This window comes from Rhinolophus ferrumequinum, chromosome X (assembly GCF_004115265.2).
Source record: "Rhinolophus ferrumequinum isolate MPI-CBG mRhiFer1 chromosome X, mRhiFer1_v1.p, whole genome shotgun sequence".
NCBI lineage: Eukaryota > Metazoa > Chordata > Mammalia > Chiroptera > Rhinolophidae > Rhinolophus > Rhinolophus ferrumequinum.
In genome coordinates this window covers 114,697,365-114,711,630 of record NC_046284.1, presented here as the reverse complement: position 1 = coordinate 114,711,630, position 14,266 = coordinate 114,697,365, and the positions used below count along the sequence as shown (strand labels likewise).

The window sequence follows — 14,266 nt, the reverse complement described above, 5'->3', positions numbered from 1 at the left end:
TGCCCTTTATAGCCCTTAAAAGAAAAAGCCAGCCAACATGGGTGGGCTCAATGCTGTGTACAGGAACACCGACTAGTGCTTTCTTTCCTTCCTTTTAACAGGCCATTTCCTTCCGATTCCATGGGATTGATTCCCTTGCTGATATTTTCCTCCTCCACACGGGGGACTCCTTCCCCTATCTAGAAATAAGCTTAAGCCTCTCAGACCTTTTTGTCCCACACTCTGATGTCTATGGGTGGTTGGTTACTACCTCTTCTGTCCTTCACAGCAAAGCTCTCCAAATAGTCTCCACCTCTGTTTAAATGTCTCCACCTCCTCACACTTCACCCCATTTCTTCGAGAGTTCTGTCTCTACTATTCAACCGAAAATGTTCCGACAAAGGACATTTTATGAAATGCTCACTGTAAAATGTAATAGATTCTTTCTTGACTTTAATTGAATTTAATGCAACATTTGGCACCGGTAACATTATTTTTGAAACTCCTCTTCCCCGAAGTTACTGACCCTGTACTTATCCTCTCTCTCTTGCCTGCAGCTGGAATGTTGGGGATCTAACACTTTATGCCCAATCCCCTCCCCGGACTTCCATGTCTACGCCCACCCCCAGAAAACGAAGCATCTCAAAGTTATCTTTACTAGCTCACCATTCACCCCCCAGAAATGTGGTTTCCTGCCACTCCTCCCCTTCTTTCACTGCACTTCTCACTTCCAGCAGTGACCAAGTCTCATAAAACGTAGCTGGCTAGCAGCTCTTTCCACCTGCTGAGCCCACAGTGAGGTCTTCCTTCAGGAACTCATTATAATGCATGCAATCTCCTAACAGACCCTCAGGTGGCTGTCTCGGCCCTTCCCCCACCCATTCTCCAATTACAAGGATCTGTTAAGAAAGGCAAATCTGCTCTTTTTTGTCCCCGTTTAAAATCTTTGTCTCCATGCTTAAGATTTGAGTTCTAGCCCCTGTCAGTCACTAACTAGCATATGACCTTGGACAAGTCACTTCTTCCAAATTCTCGGTTTTTAAATAAAACTGTAGCGGTTTTCAAATTCAGGAACCATTTCCTATGCAGAGGGTAGAGGCCAACTGAGTAGGGGTACAGGATCCCAATTTTGATTTCGCAAGAGCGCCTCCACTTCCACTTGTTTCATTTAAGGTTCTATCGTTGGTGCAAAAAGCTTAAAAAATAAAAAACACTTGAAAAGTAGTATGTTATATACCAATCTTACCTCAATTAAAAAAAAAAAATCACTTAACTAGATTATCCTAAGACATCTCCCAGCTCTAAAATGCTACGATTTTTCTGATTTTTCTCAAGTACTAAACCAAACACTGGATCTGAAACCACCCAAAAATGACTAAATTCATTCTATTGTAAAGAGGAGTCTAGGGTATTTAAAAAATTCTTTATGACCCATAATCTCCATGACTTTCTCTGCCATCTCCCCCTCCCCAATAAACCCCATTTATACTTGGAGTAGAATACAGGGAAGCCGAGGTAAAACCCAGATTTCTCTTCAATCCTCCTGACAGCTCATACTGGTAGTTCCCTGCACATCCCCCACAGAAGAGAATTTTTCCTATGTGGAAACCCTGGCATCATACAGTAAATTATTCGTAAGGGAACAGAAATGGCGAAGAAACAAAGTAATTATTTTTATTGTAACCTGATTAGAACAATCTTGAGACATTTATTTTAAGGTATTAAAAGAGTTCAGATACTAATAAAGATATATAGCATTTTAAAAAACGCTTAGTGTTCAAAGCATATCTATGAATCATTCTGCAACATTAAAAGTTTTAAATCTATTCTTGGCAAAATTATCAGATCTAATCACACCTCCACCACAGCAACAAGTGTTACTTCAAATTAAACACTACTAACAAGGAGATCCTGTGTATGCACAAAATTTTTAAACATCTATATGACTGAAATGGTCTATGTATCCAAGGTGTTTATAAGTAAGATTCTAAAAGTCAGATAAAAGGCATGTCAATTAGCAGCCATTACTTTATAGATTTTGGGGGAAAAGGAAAGGGGGGTGAATGCTTGTCTAAATTTAGAGAATTACTCACACAATTTAAAATACTGATCCTATTTTCCCTTGCAAAGGAGTGAATTCATTGAATTTTTCTAAAAAGATGATTAAGCATGAATAATCATTTATGCTTTAATTATATAATTAGTTTTAAAACTACTTCTGTGATTTTATCATTTTAGCCTGGGTAATCAATCAAAACAGTTATTTTAAAAATACAAAGCTTTAACTTGAAACCGTTTTCATCTAAATCTTTCTTAATCCTTATTTATAAATGTCATCTCTCAAAAGCCTGCAATTTCCACATTACAAATGACCAAACACATTTGATTCTGCTATTTCACCTTTCTGAGAAATAAAAATCATACCTCTTGTAAACAATCTTCAGATCTCGCCACTCAAGAAAGCTGCACATTTTAGGTTTCCGAGCTAAAACGGTTTGAACAAGTTCTCTTGTGATCTTTTTCTTCTCTTTGTCTGATAGTGGGACATACCACTTCTGCAGTCGAAGCTTTCCCTGACGACTAAAAAGCAACATAAACTGCATCTGTTAAGATAAATAGAAACAAAATTACATGCAATACTTTGATACAATAAAGTTAAGATTAAGATAACATGTTTCATAGAGAAGCTTTGGGAGGGCAGGGTGTTTAACTGACAAATGATTAGTAGTCATCAACATTTCTAAGCCAGTTAAAGTAGCAAGAAATTCTTGTACAAAGATCTTCCCACCAAATGCAAATCTCCCCACTCCACCCTGTTCCACCTAAGTTTGGAGTCAGTAGAACATAAGAAACACAGGCATTAACTTGGAGTGAAAATTTTGAGGAAAAAGATTAACTTGCAATTTAAGAAACTATTGTCTACCTGTGCTATATTATATTCCACACTCTCCATGTGCATCAAAAGAGAATTGTTGACCTCAACTGGTTTAGGTGCATTTGAAAGAAACAGGAGATTTACCCTGAGGCTGTTCTAGTTCCAGGATGAATTATGTGTAGACAGACTACTATCACTTGGAATGCTCTCTTCGGTTTATGCTAACATGTTTTAAGCAAAACAAGACCTAAAATATTAACCAAGAAAAAACATCCCATAAACGCACATTTTTCTCAATAAAAGCCTAATTTTTAAGTATCTCTTCTCATCTTTTTAAAAATTCCAACATAAATATGCACATCATAAAGAAGTGGCAATGTAATATTATGAAAGAGAATATAAACCTTTAAAAAGCCAAAATAAGAGTTACACACATTCAGAGACATTACACGAAATATTTCATTTTAAAAAAAACACATAGCATTTACAGATGGAATGGATGCTGAATTCTAGTGTATTTTACATTTAAAATTATTTTGTATATAAAATCTGTTGATTAATCTACATGTTTAATCTTTAAGAAAAGCTTGTAATTCAACTGGTCTTCTCAACCGCAAACAGATAAGCATTGTTTCTACAGAGGTAATTTAAAAGTAGAATCCAGACAGGTATTTTTTTTCTTTGAACTATTGTAAGTTCCTTTAATAGTGTTACTGAAAATAAGAATCCAGCATGATTCTTAATATTCACCACACCATCTTGAATTTGAACATGGGGGTGGAAGAATTTACACAACCAATTTAGAATAAAATGGGCCCTACATCTCGCTAAGAAATTATTGCCGCTTTTTGCATTAATCCAAACAGGCATCAGCAAGACATTTAGAAATTTATGATGCGGCAATTTAACTTTATTAAAGTTAAAATTGTCTTATTACACCTCACTTAAAACGCTTCACTGCCACAAAATTAACGAACAATATTCGTGATATCAAAGTGCCTCCCATACAAGTCCTGTTAAGACAGCGGCATTCGAAGGGGACGGCAAGTAAAGCATCAACTGGACAACGTTTAATGCAAACCCGTTATCAGAAGTTGGAAAATAGACCCGTATTCCAGGATCTCGGTGACCAGGAGGGGTGGGGGTTTGCTTTCGAAAGGAATATCGGCTTCAAGGCTGTCTGTAGCAGGGTCCTGTATCCCTCTCCCTACCACTTTATAGGACAAATAAATAATTCACTCTTCAAAATAAATGATGTGCTAATATGGGACGATATTCGGTTGCAAGGCACAAGTATTCATTCCCTCTTGTTAAAAACTAATGCTTTGATTTTGCCGCAAATCACAGGCCACCTCAATTCCTCGAGATTGGTATTAAAAACAATGGGTTCAGCCACGGAGCGGGCTCGGGGCCAGCGTTCCTCGGACCGGCCGTCTCCAGTGCCTCCCCACCGCCCCACGGGGCCGCACTCCATCACTGACCGAGCCCAGGCGAGGTGACAGGAAAGGAGCGGAGCAGACAATGGCATCCGCCGCCGCGCAGCGAGCGCCAAGGGTCCTCGCCCGCCCCCGCCCCCGGCCCCTCCCGAAAATGCCCCGCAAAACTTGAGGGGATTCCGGAACCACAGGTGCCGCGGGGCCACCGCAGCGTCCGTGACTGGCCCCTTCATCCTGGGGCGCGGACGCCGAGAAAAGTGAGTTGCCCGGCGCCGCGCCCCAGTGGCGGACCAGGCGGGCGCGGGGTGGGGTCGTTGGGGCGCTCGCGGGGCGGCTGGGGGCGCGCCCAACCCTCCCACCCCACTCCCCGTCCCCGGCGCTCCTGTTCGCCTTTTGGGACTTACGGCGGCCGCAGGCCGCGGATGCGGCGAGGCTCGGCCGGCGGCGGCAACGGCCGAGGCTGAGGCTGAGGGGAAGCCCCTGTCGCTGAGCTGTGGAAGAGAAGCCGTGTTGCTTGTGGGGAGGGGACCCGGTTAGCGAAGGGAAGGCTTAGGCGGCGAGGGGAGGGCAGGCCGACAGACCCCGCCCCGGGGGCCGGACGAGGGAGGAGCCGGGGCTGCAGCGAGCGGAGGGGCGGGCTGGGAGACGCGCGGGAAGAAGCTCGGCTGTCACCAACGGCCCTGAAGGCAGCACAGCTGACCGCGCAGCCCGAGGAAGCCGATTGGCCGCGTCTCTACCAAGAGGGGTGGTCTGGACCGGAAGCCAGGCCACGTGACCCGGAAGCGGCTGCGGGGTGCCGGCGCGCCTGCGCACTTTTGGGTGTGCCTTTGAGACGCGCGGTGGGCTTCCCTGGCTGTTTGGGCGGCGGGAAGACAGCGTTCGGCCGGCGCCCTTTGTCGACCCTCCGGTGCTTTTTGTCGACCCCGCTGTGTGGGGTAGGGAAGGTTTGGACTGCGAAGAGCCAAGTTTCGAGTTCGGATAACTCTCCATGCCCCAAGAGGGTGGGACAGGGAGGCGTGACAGTTGCTGATTACGGTGAATGGAGAGGAGTGCTGCAACTCTGGGGAAAACAAGTCAGCTCTGCCTTGGAGCTCGGGCCTTTTGCAGTTATTCTGGCTCAAAACTGTCGGGAATCCGGCCCCTTCTTCCCTTCTACTGCTACATCCCTAGACACGTTTCACCCCAAGCTGTACAAGTGTCTCTACCCAGGGCTTACCTCGCCCATCCTCAGTGCTGAGGACCTGATGTCCATTCTCTGCTGAAAAGCCCAGACAGCACCTCCTCTTCGAAATCCCGCTTCCTTCATACGGAGAACCCCCCACACACACACAGCCGCCGGGGTTCCAGTTTAGCCTTGCTGACGACCTACTCTGCCTGGCATGCCCTTCCTCTCAAATGTCAATCTCCTATGAAGCCTCACCCTCAAACTCTGTAAGAACGAATCTCTTTCACCCACATGCCCATTAACCTCTGTTTAGCGCATCTTGAATTGTATTCATTTTTCCATTCCAGCCTTGTTCACTGCCTGGTATATAGCACAACTAATAAATTTGAGTTGACCGATAAAGGACTATAAAATGATAGATTTGTTAAGAGCCGTGGTACTGAGCATTGTTCCTAGCACCTAATGGATGTCCGTATTTTTTTGAATGAAAGAAAGGGTGAATCGTCTAGTCCGACTCTATCTTTTACAGATGAGGAAAGAGGAGCCCCACGGGATTAAGTGACCTTGCTTGAACAGACACGGGTTTCTCAAGTCGAAAGCTATTCATTACCCGTCACCAAGGTTCTTAAAAAGGAAGCTGGAAAATTGCTTTTGTTGAGTTACGTCCTTTTTGCGGAGGTTTCGAAACATAGTCGCCAGAATTTTTTAATGACTCAAAGTGAAAAAGAAATGCTAAGTTTTTCATGAAACTAAATGTAATCAATTTAAAGGAATCCTTTATTAGGGATGATGTTCTTTTTGCGTGTTAAAATGTCTATAAAACTAAGGTAGTACATAACACGGATTTGGGGACATTTTTTAGTGCCCTTATTTGGCAAAATAAAAAATGTATTATACCTCCTCTTTTAAGCATACTATGTTGCTTGGAAAATTTCCTACTAACATGTATGACTAATCTATACTGGAATATTGGAGGTAGTCCACCCAAAGCACAGCTGACTTTCTGTAGGTCTTTAGCCTCCCTGCCCAAATTTTTCTCTGCTCCCTGACCAATCTGCCCCAAAGGCACATATTAATGTTTCATTTCTCCCTTACTACACAAAACAGATGTCATGCCATGAAAACTCGCCCTCTGAATCCAAATGCTGCTTTTCTCTTTGTCTGTATAAAACATATATTCTCGAGCTTCCTGATGTAACCACCTCCAAGTTTAAACTCATTGGTCATGCTCCTAATGTTGGTCTCTTCTGAATATGAGGACGGAAGACTTGCTGCTGATATCGGCAGTCTCGTGTTCCTAAGGCAAGAAAAGGTGGGTGTTGGAGGTAGGAAGGGAAAGGAATTATGGGAAAAATAATTAGCGACTGAACGCAGCTATTACATAATCTTGGCTGCTTATTAATTTAGCAGAAGGAATGGCTTATTAAATTCTAATAGCAACGGCACAAATGCAAACAACCTAGCAATTAACAGTGCAGAGCCCATTGTTAATGTGTTCTCTTCTTTTGGCAAGTGTATAAGAACAAAATTTATAGAAGCAGATGGTCTTTTTTTAGTAGATTATAGATGGTTTATTCCCCAGTCTTAGTATTAAGTGCTAATTATGCATTCGCCATGAAAGACAAAAGAAGCTCTGTTACTATCTTTGTTAGTAGTTAACTGCTTGACTTTCATTCCCACAGTTTTTAAATTGTGGGCTTTGTTAATGCATGTTTTTCTCACCTAGTTTCTTATTCGCCTATCATGTGAAGAAGGTATCTTTTTAAATCTTCTGCTTTTGTTATCTGGGTGGTCCTGAATTCTTGGTTGTTAATGATGGCACAAAAATATTTTCCATGAAAAATTAAAAATCAGATTTTAGGTTTTTTGGGGGGTACAGGAGACATTTATTACAAAACCATTTTTCATGGAACAAGAACATGTAGTTTCTTGATTCAAGGCTGCCTGATGTTTCCCAATTTCAATGGCCCATGTAGATAAAGGAAAATTCAGCAAAGTCAGAAGAGAAAAGAACAGATTTATCCTTAAGTAGGAAAGATAACCCTGTCCCCCTGTACAGAAGGGGAAGAATTGAAGCGTTTCTGGTAACCTACCTTTTATTTATTTTTTTTAATTGAGATATAATTGGCATGTAATATTGTATTAGTTTCAGGTGTACAACATAATGATTTGATATTTATATGTATTGCAAAATGATCACCACAATAAGTTTAGTTAATATCACTTGTTTCTTAAAAAAAAAAAGTACCTAGCTTTCATTTATGCTAAATGCAAGAAGTGAGTGTGAAATAGGGCGTCTACCTTCTAACTATAAAGTTTTGAGACTTTTTATGTAATCTTTTAAAAGTTTTCAAAAATAGTTTTAGTTTCCTGTTAAATGTGGACGGCCATATGCTTTTTTTATCTCCTCTCCCTTTTTTAATTTTTTTTTAAATTAAAAAAAAAGAGGAAAGTTTGAAGTATCTATTCACATGGACAATGAGACAGGGGACATTAGCATGAGAATGTCAACAACCATGTCAGGGTACACTGTAGGCTCATTATTAAACACTGACAATTTAAGTAAAAATTATAATGTGTTTATATTGGGAATATTGAGGAACAGAAGTAGGGGATGTTGAAATATTGCTAATTTCTCACACACTGACAGTAAGAAAACATAACATCTAACATAAATCAAGAAATAGAATTATTGTTGTGTTCTTAGGTACCAGGAAGTAAATTCCAGAAGCAATGACTCTTTTTCCAGGGACAGAATCTTCGTAGGATTTAATAAAGGTTATTATTATATTTTACTTTAGTGCGGGTTTTACTTAGGTATTTTCAAAATGTTGTAGTAGATAAAAACCTTTCTGTTAGTGCTAACACTATATTGTAAACTCATGCAGAGTTCCTTTAATCTATACTGTATTCCTTAGAAATTGATTGCTAAGTAAAAATGCCTTGTAATGAAATTTAGTGCTGAATCAGTGATCACAATAAGTGTAAAAAAGATGCTTAGAGCTTGTGAATTTACATCTTCAACGATAAAGTTGTTTCTAAGAGAAAAGTGGCCTAAAATAATGAAGATTTGTTAACCAAAGCATCTCAAATAGAGCTGTCACTGCCAAAGTTCTCAACAATGAGCTAAAGAGAAATGTGTAACATATGCTCTTTCTTGAAGCCTGTTTCCATAGATTTCAATAAAATGCAGGAAAATGACTCTTCCCTTTTGATATTAGGTAAGAACAATGATTCTCAGCGTGGGCAATTTTGCCTCCCCCCCAATTCCTTCTCTCCCCCCTCCCCCCCCCCCCCCCCCCCCCCCCCGCCCCCGCCCCTGCAGCGGACACTTGGCAGTGTCTGGAGATACTTTGGTTGTCACAATGGGGAGGAGGAGGGTGTTGGTGATGGTGTTGCAATGTACAAGATAGCTCCCACCACAGAGTTATCCAGCCCCAAATGTCAAAACGCTGAGTTAGTCACTGAAAAGGTTAACGTGCAGTAACTGAAATCTTTTTATAGACATTTCAAGAAATGGAACATGCACTATCTTCATATAAGTTTTGTTTTCCTCAGAGTAGGTGGAGGCATTATTCTTAATATTTGATAGGTGAAATCCTTAACTGCTGAAAAGACGGGCTATATACATAAGGCAGTCAGTGTTCTTGAATATAATAGTAACTAGAATAAGCTATCCAAGTGGGATTTTGTTTTCCAGAGTGACCCAGAATATTAGTGGAAGTTGCTTTAGAACCTGAATTCATGAGATAACTGTTCCTTCCATTCATTCATTTAACATAAATGTTTATTATGTATCTACTATGTGCTGGGCACTCTGGAAGGTAATGGGGATGCAAAGATGAGTAAGATTTTGACTCTGTCCTAAATCTTCAAAACCATTTGTCCTGACACAGAATTCTAAGGCTTTTAGAGACAAACCCTGGGTGGTCAGAGAGGCAGTCCCCAATCAAACATGTGAATACATTTTCTTTTAGGAAACCCCTAGAGATGCTTCATAGAACCTTAGATTTCTGGGACTGACGCCTTTGAAAACTGTTTGCCCTAATGACCTCCCAGGGCTCTTAGCAATCTTTTCATTCTGTGAGTTTTGTATAGCACAGCAATATAAGAGAGAAATTCAATATGTTTTCAACAAAACAATTTCAGGTAGTATTCTTTTGACCTGGTACTTGAAATGTTTCAGCAGTAATTTAATTCAATTACACCAGTGCTTCTAGGATATTCTCTAGAGGACTTGTGAAAACACACATTGCTGGGCCCTATCTCTAGAGTTTCTGATTCAGGAGGACTGAGGTGAGGCCTGAGAATCGCATTTCTAACAGGTTTCCAGGTGCTGGTAATGCTGCTGGTCTAACCACACATTGAGAACCACTTTTCTATCCCCTCAAAAAGCTATGATAATCTAACTGGAAAGTTCTCAAAGCCAGCAGTTGTGATCTCATTTTCCAGACAAATGATCTAAAGGTAACTTGAGATCTGAATATTTTTTATAGCTGACCTCATTAAGTCAGATGACAGTAGGAGAGTAATATTCCCAGTTATATGAACCTGAAGCTAAATCTTTATGCACAGCCAGAGTGGCATGCAATCATTGTATGTGTTGTACAAACTAATGTACTGTAATAGTCTAAGTTAGAAATTGGAGCGCTTAGAGAAACCTGAAGGTTGCACCATAAAAGTCAGATGCTTACTTGATGAATATCACTAGTCTAAAAATATTTTCCAACTACTCATGCCAAGTAGAAATCACCTCTGAAATATTTTGTCAGCAATGAAAGACATGAGGTAGAAAGGAGAGGGTTGAGAGGGAACAGCTAGACAGAATCAATATCCCTGGAGATACTGGCAGAAATCACGATGTGGTCATTAAAATCTGCCCTTTCTCTTCCTTGGCACACAGCTAGACCCTGTTCCTTAGCCACTCCTGCTGTTAGGTGTGCTCGTGGGACTGAGATCAGCCAAAGAAACTTGGATAGAAGTGATATCAGGCTGGGCGCAGAAAAACCTTCCACAGGAAAGCCTCTTCCCTCTCCTCAACCCTGCTTTTGCTCCCTGGATATTGACATCCAGAGTGACCTTGAAAGTCAGGCTTTGAAGATGGCTGAGTCTCTTTCAGCCTGGGTTCCCGATTGACTGCATGGAGCTGACACACACACAGACCACCACCACCATCATCATTTTTACCACCAGTTGTACTTTAAGGGAATGAGAAACAACTCTGTATTAAACCACTGATTTTTCCAGGTTCATCTGTTACAACTGCTAGCATTACTTGCCATTCTTGCAAGTTGTTGCATGCTCAGTTACAAGGAGGAGTCATAGTGATGGGGAAAGCGGGTGAATTTTTAAGTGCATGGCTCTTTTTCTCAATTCTAAATCTGCTTTTTGTGCTCCTTCATCTATCTTCTTTACACTGAGATTTGAAGATAATTCTCGAAACAATCTGAGTCTGGAATTTAAAATTCCTCATCTATCAAAGGGGCAAAAAAAAAAAAACAACTGATTTGTGGTTTTTCCATTCTTCTGGCAAAGGCTAGCATTTGTACAGGCAGTAATAGATACAGCAAAATTTTTAAGAAATCGGAAGGCTAAAGAGCTAAGGAAATGAAAAAAGGGGGAGGGGCACATCCCAAAAAACTGTCCTAATTGTCAAAAGTAGATAATATTATCATCAATCTCTTAGAATCAAGAAACCAAAGTTTACAGTCTATTTGTGACCAGATTATTATGTCCTTGTCTTCTAAATACTATAGGAGAAAGTTAAAACATTTATCCTAAAGTGGTATTTAGAATACATGGACATTTTAACTGAATGATTTAAAAATTGTTTAGATATGACAAATATGTAAAATAATGAATTTTAAGGGTCATTTCATTCAAAATTTTGTTTTACAAATGAGGGAATTAAGCCCCAGAGAAGTTAAATTGTTCAAGATCATACTACCTAGTTAGTGACAGATAAGGAGCTGCGATCCCTTTGTTCTGTCTCCAGGCAATGTTTTTTCTACCATGGTACACTCTCTATTGCCCATAAACTGCTAAGCCGTTATCTTTAAGCAAACAAACAAACCGAAAACTACACACACACACAGCCCCTCAAAACATAAATTCTTCAATTCTTCCTCCTCTTATCTCTCAGCCTAGTATTAAACTATTTGTGTCTCCACTAGTCAACTGAAACCCTTGCAATCTCCAGGATTGGGATAGTATGTTACCAATCTCTGTATCACAGAACCTAATACAATGCTTTGCATAGAGTAGACACTCAAAAAAATATTAATGAAATTGAATTTGAATGCCAAACAAATATTTACTAAGCCCTTGTCTCATTACTTCTTGAGTTTTATTAGTTTTTTTCTGCCTCCCTCCCCCTACCATAGCCTGTGACGTATTCTCTTCCTTTTCATACCCACTAATACTGCACTAGGTCAGATCAACAAACTGGGCTATCTCAGCCCCTCCCTCCACCTGATCCTATTACAGTTCCTTCTGCACATGGCCACCTGCATGTTTTTTTCTAACATAAATCCAATAGTGATTAGACCCTCTGCTTAAAATGTTTCAATTTCTTTTCTTCATTCAATAAGTCTGGGCCAGAGACTCACGGGGTACTGGGGATAAAATAGAGAAAGACTTAGACATGGAACTTTCCACTAGGTTCACAGTTTACATTCAGCAATCCCAATACAGCGGAGTATTTTGTAGGGGGAAGGCCAGGAAGCTGTGGGAGCACATAAGAATGCCTAACCCAGAGTTTTGGTGGTAGTGACTGACGGGTGATGGAATCAGAGGAGGTTTCCTGGAGTACATAGCCTTTAGGCCAAGATTGAAAAAAAAGTGGGAATTAGCCAAAAGACATGGCAAGAGTGTCACACATAGGGAGAATAACGTGCAAAGATGAAGAGATGAGTACATGACTGTCTCAGTCTGCAGAGGACAGGAGGATCATATCATGCAGGACCTTTCAAACAAGATAAATATATTTGGGCTTTATATAAGGATGTTGGGAGACATTGAAAGATTTTAAGCAAGGATAGTGCCATTATCAGATTTGAGTATTGGAGTTTCAGAAAGATCAGTCTGGATGAAATGTGGTTAATTGCAGGATATGTTGTAGTCAGATTTTAGTTGCAGGTAAAATAAACCATTGTAACTGATACAAACAGAAGCAGCCTAAAAATGATTGAAAGACCTGGAAGAACAAAATCTAAGATGAGTTTCCAGGAAAACCTTCCAGAATAACACTGCAGAACTTCACTGCCAGGGAGCTGCTGTGCCTGCCATTATCAGTGAACTGGAATATTAAGAAGCTGTCTCCATAACTGCTGGCTTCAGGCCTATACTTCCTCTATTGTGATCGAGAAATCAGGAAGCTGCTGCCAACAAAATGGATGCCATGGGTCCTGCCTCTTTTCACTCATGTGACTAGGAACTGGACACTGGACTCCCTCTACAACTGCCACTGAAAGCCCAATGCATCCATAACCACACTTGTTGGCAGAAATAGGAGAGGTGAGGCCCCTGTTCATGATATATCACTTCCTCCTCCCAAATCTCGCATGAGTGCACCTTACTGCTGGAATTTACATTACAACAAGTAACCTAGCTAAGGAATGTAGTTTCATTTTCTGGAAGTAGCAACACAAGGAGGTTGAGATGGATATTGAACAAGCAGGTTCACAATGTCCACAGCTGAGATCAAGATTGGTGGCCAAGAGACCAACTGGGAAGCTGTTGAATAATTCACAAGAGGTGAAGGTAGCCTGAACAAGGAATAAAGAGATGGTGATAGATTGGAGTAAGTGGAGGAAGTAGGACTGATTGGTGTAGGTTGCCTTAATGTGGGGGCAAGGGGAGTGGGTATAAAGTCAAGGATGACATTGGGGGATGATTCCTTGAGAGAGGGAACCCAGGAAGAAGACAGACAGGTGGAGAGATGAACTCATTTTCCAACCTCTCAACTCATATCTGTGGGGCCTTCAAATGGACAGTAGGAGTTGTTGACAAGTCTGAGGGCTCAGAAGTCAGGTCAGGGCTGGAGCGAGAGATTTGTGAGTCATCAGCACAGAGCTGCTAAATGAAGCTGAGTAGGAGGATGAGATGACTACAGAAGAGTGTATGCAACGTTAATATTTTTAAAAAGTATTATTGAAGACAGAATAATAAGATGGTTTCCATGATGTTCCCCACCTGGTGTTACTCCCGCAATTATTTTAGGTTACCTGGCCAAAGGGAATTTGCAGGTATTATTAAGGTTGTTAATCAGTTGACCTTAAAATAGAGATTATCCAAGTGGGCCTAACTTAATCTTATGGAACTCTTTTAAAGAAGAGAGTTTTCTCTGGCTAATAGAAAACGAAATCAGGGAGATTTGAAACATAAGAGGGATTCAATGAGAGGGGGTTTCTTCCTTGGTGAGATGGAGGGGGCCATGTGGAAGGACCTGAGAATAGCCTCTAAGAGATGAGAACAAAACCAGCTGACAGCCAAGAAAAAAAAAGGGAAGGGATCTCAGTCCTACAACCACAAGGAACTGAATTCTGCCAACAACCTGAAAGAGCTTATAAGAGGACCCCGAGCTCCAGCTGAGAACACAGTCCCAGCCAACACCTCAACATAAGCCCTGTGAGACCTGAGCAGAGGACCCATCTAACCCATGGCTGGACGCTTGACCCACTGACGCTGAGAGATAATAAGTGGATGTTGTTTTAAACTGCTAAGTTTGTGTTCATTTGTTACACTTTAGTAGATCACTTATACAAATACCCAGGACACAGCTCAGGAAAACTAACTTTTAGAGGACAGACA

General features: G+C 41.1%; 1 protein-coding gene across 5 annotated transcripts in view; it reads right to left on the bottom strand.

The window, feature by feature from the left end:
* AP1S2 (adaptor related protein complex 1 subunit sigma 2) overlaps positions 1–4,931 on the bottom strand; it is a 28,706-nt gene extending 23,775 nt beyond the window's left edge. For 2 of the 5 annotated variants that reach the window (XM_033108645.1, XM_033108654.1), the window contains exons 1-2: positions 4,695–4,926; positions 2,404–2,582 (exon numbers count right to left, since the gene is read on the bottom strand). In XM_033108645.1, the coding sequence (XP_032964536.1) occupies positions 2,404–2,582 (179 nt within the window). In that variant the 5' untranslated portion in view covers positions 4,695–4,926. Of the gene's footprint in view, positions 1–2,403; positions 2,583–4,694 lie in introns of all 5 variants that reach the window. The other 3 variants (XR_004423235.1, XR_004423234.1, XM_033108668.1) reach the window with 3 other exon arrangements.
* Between the last annotated feature and the right edge of the window lie 9,335 nt (positions 4,932–14,266).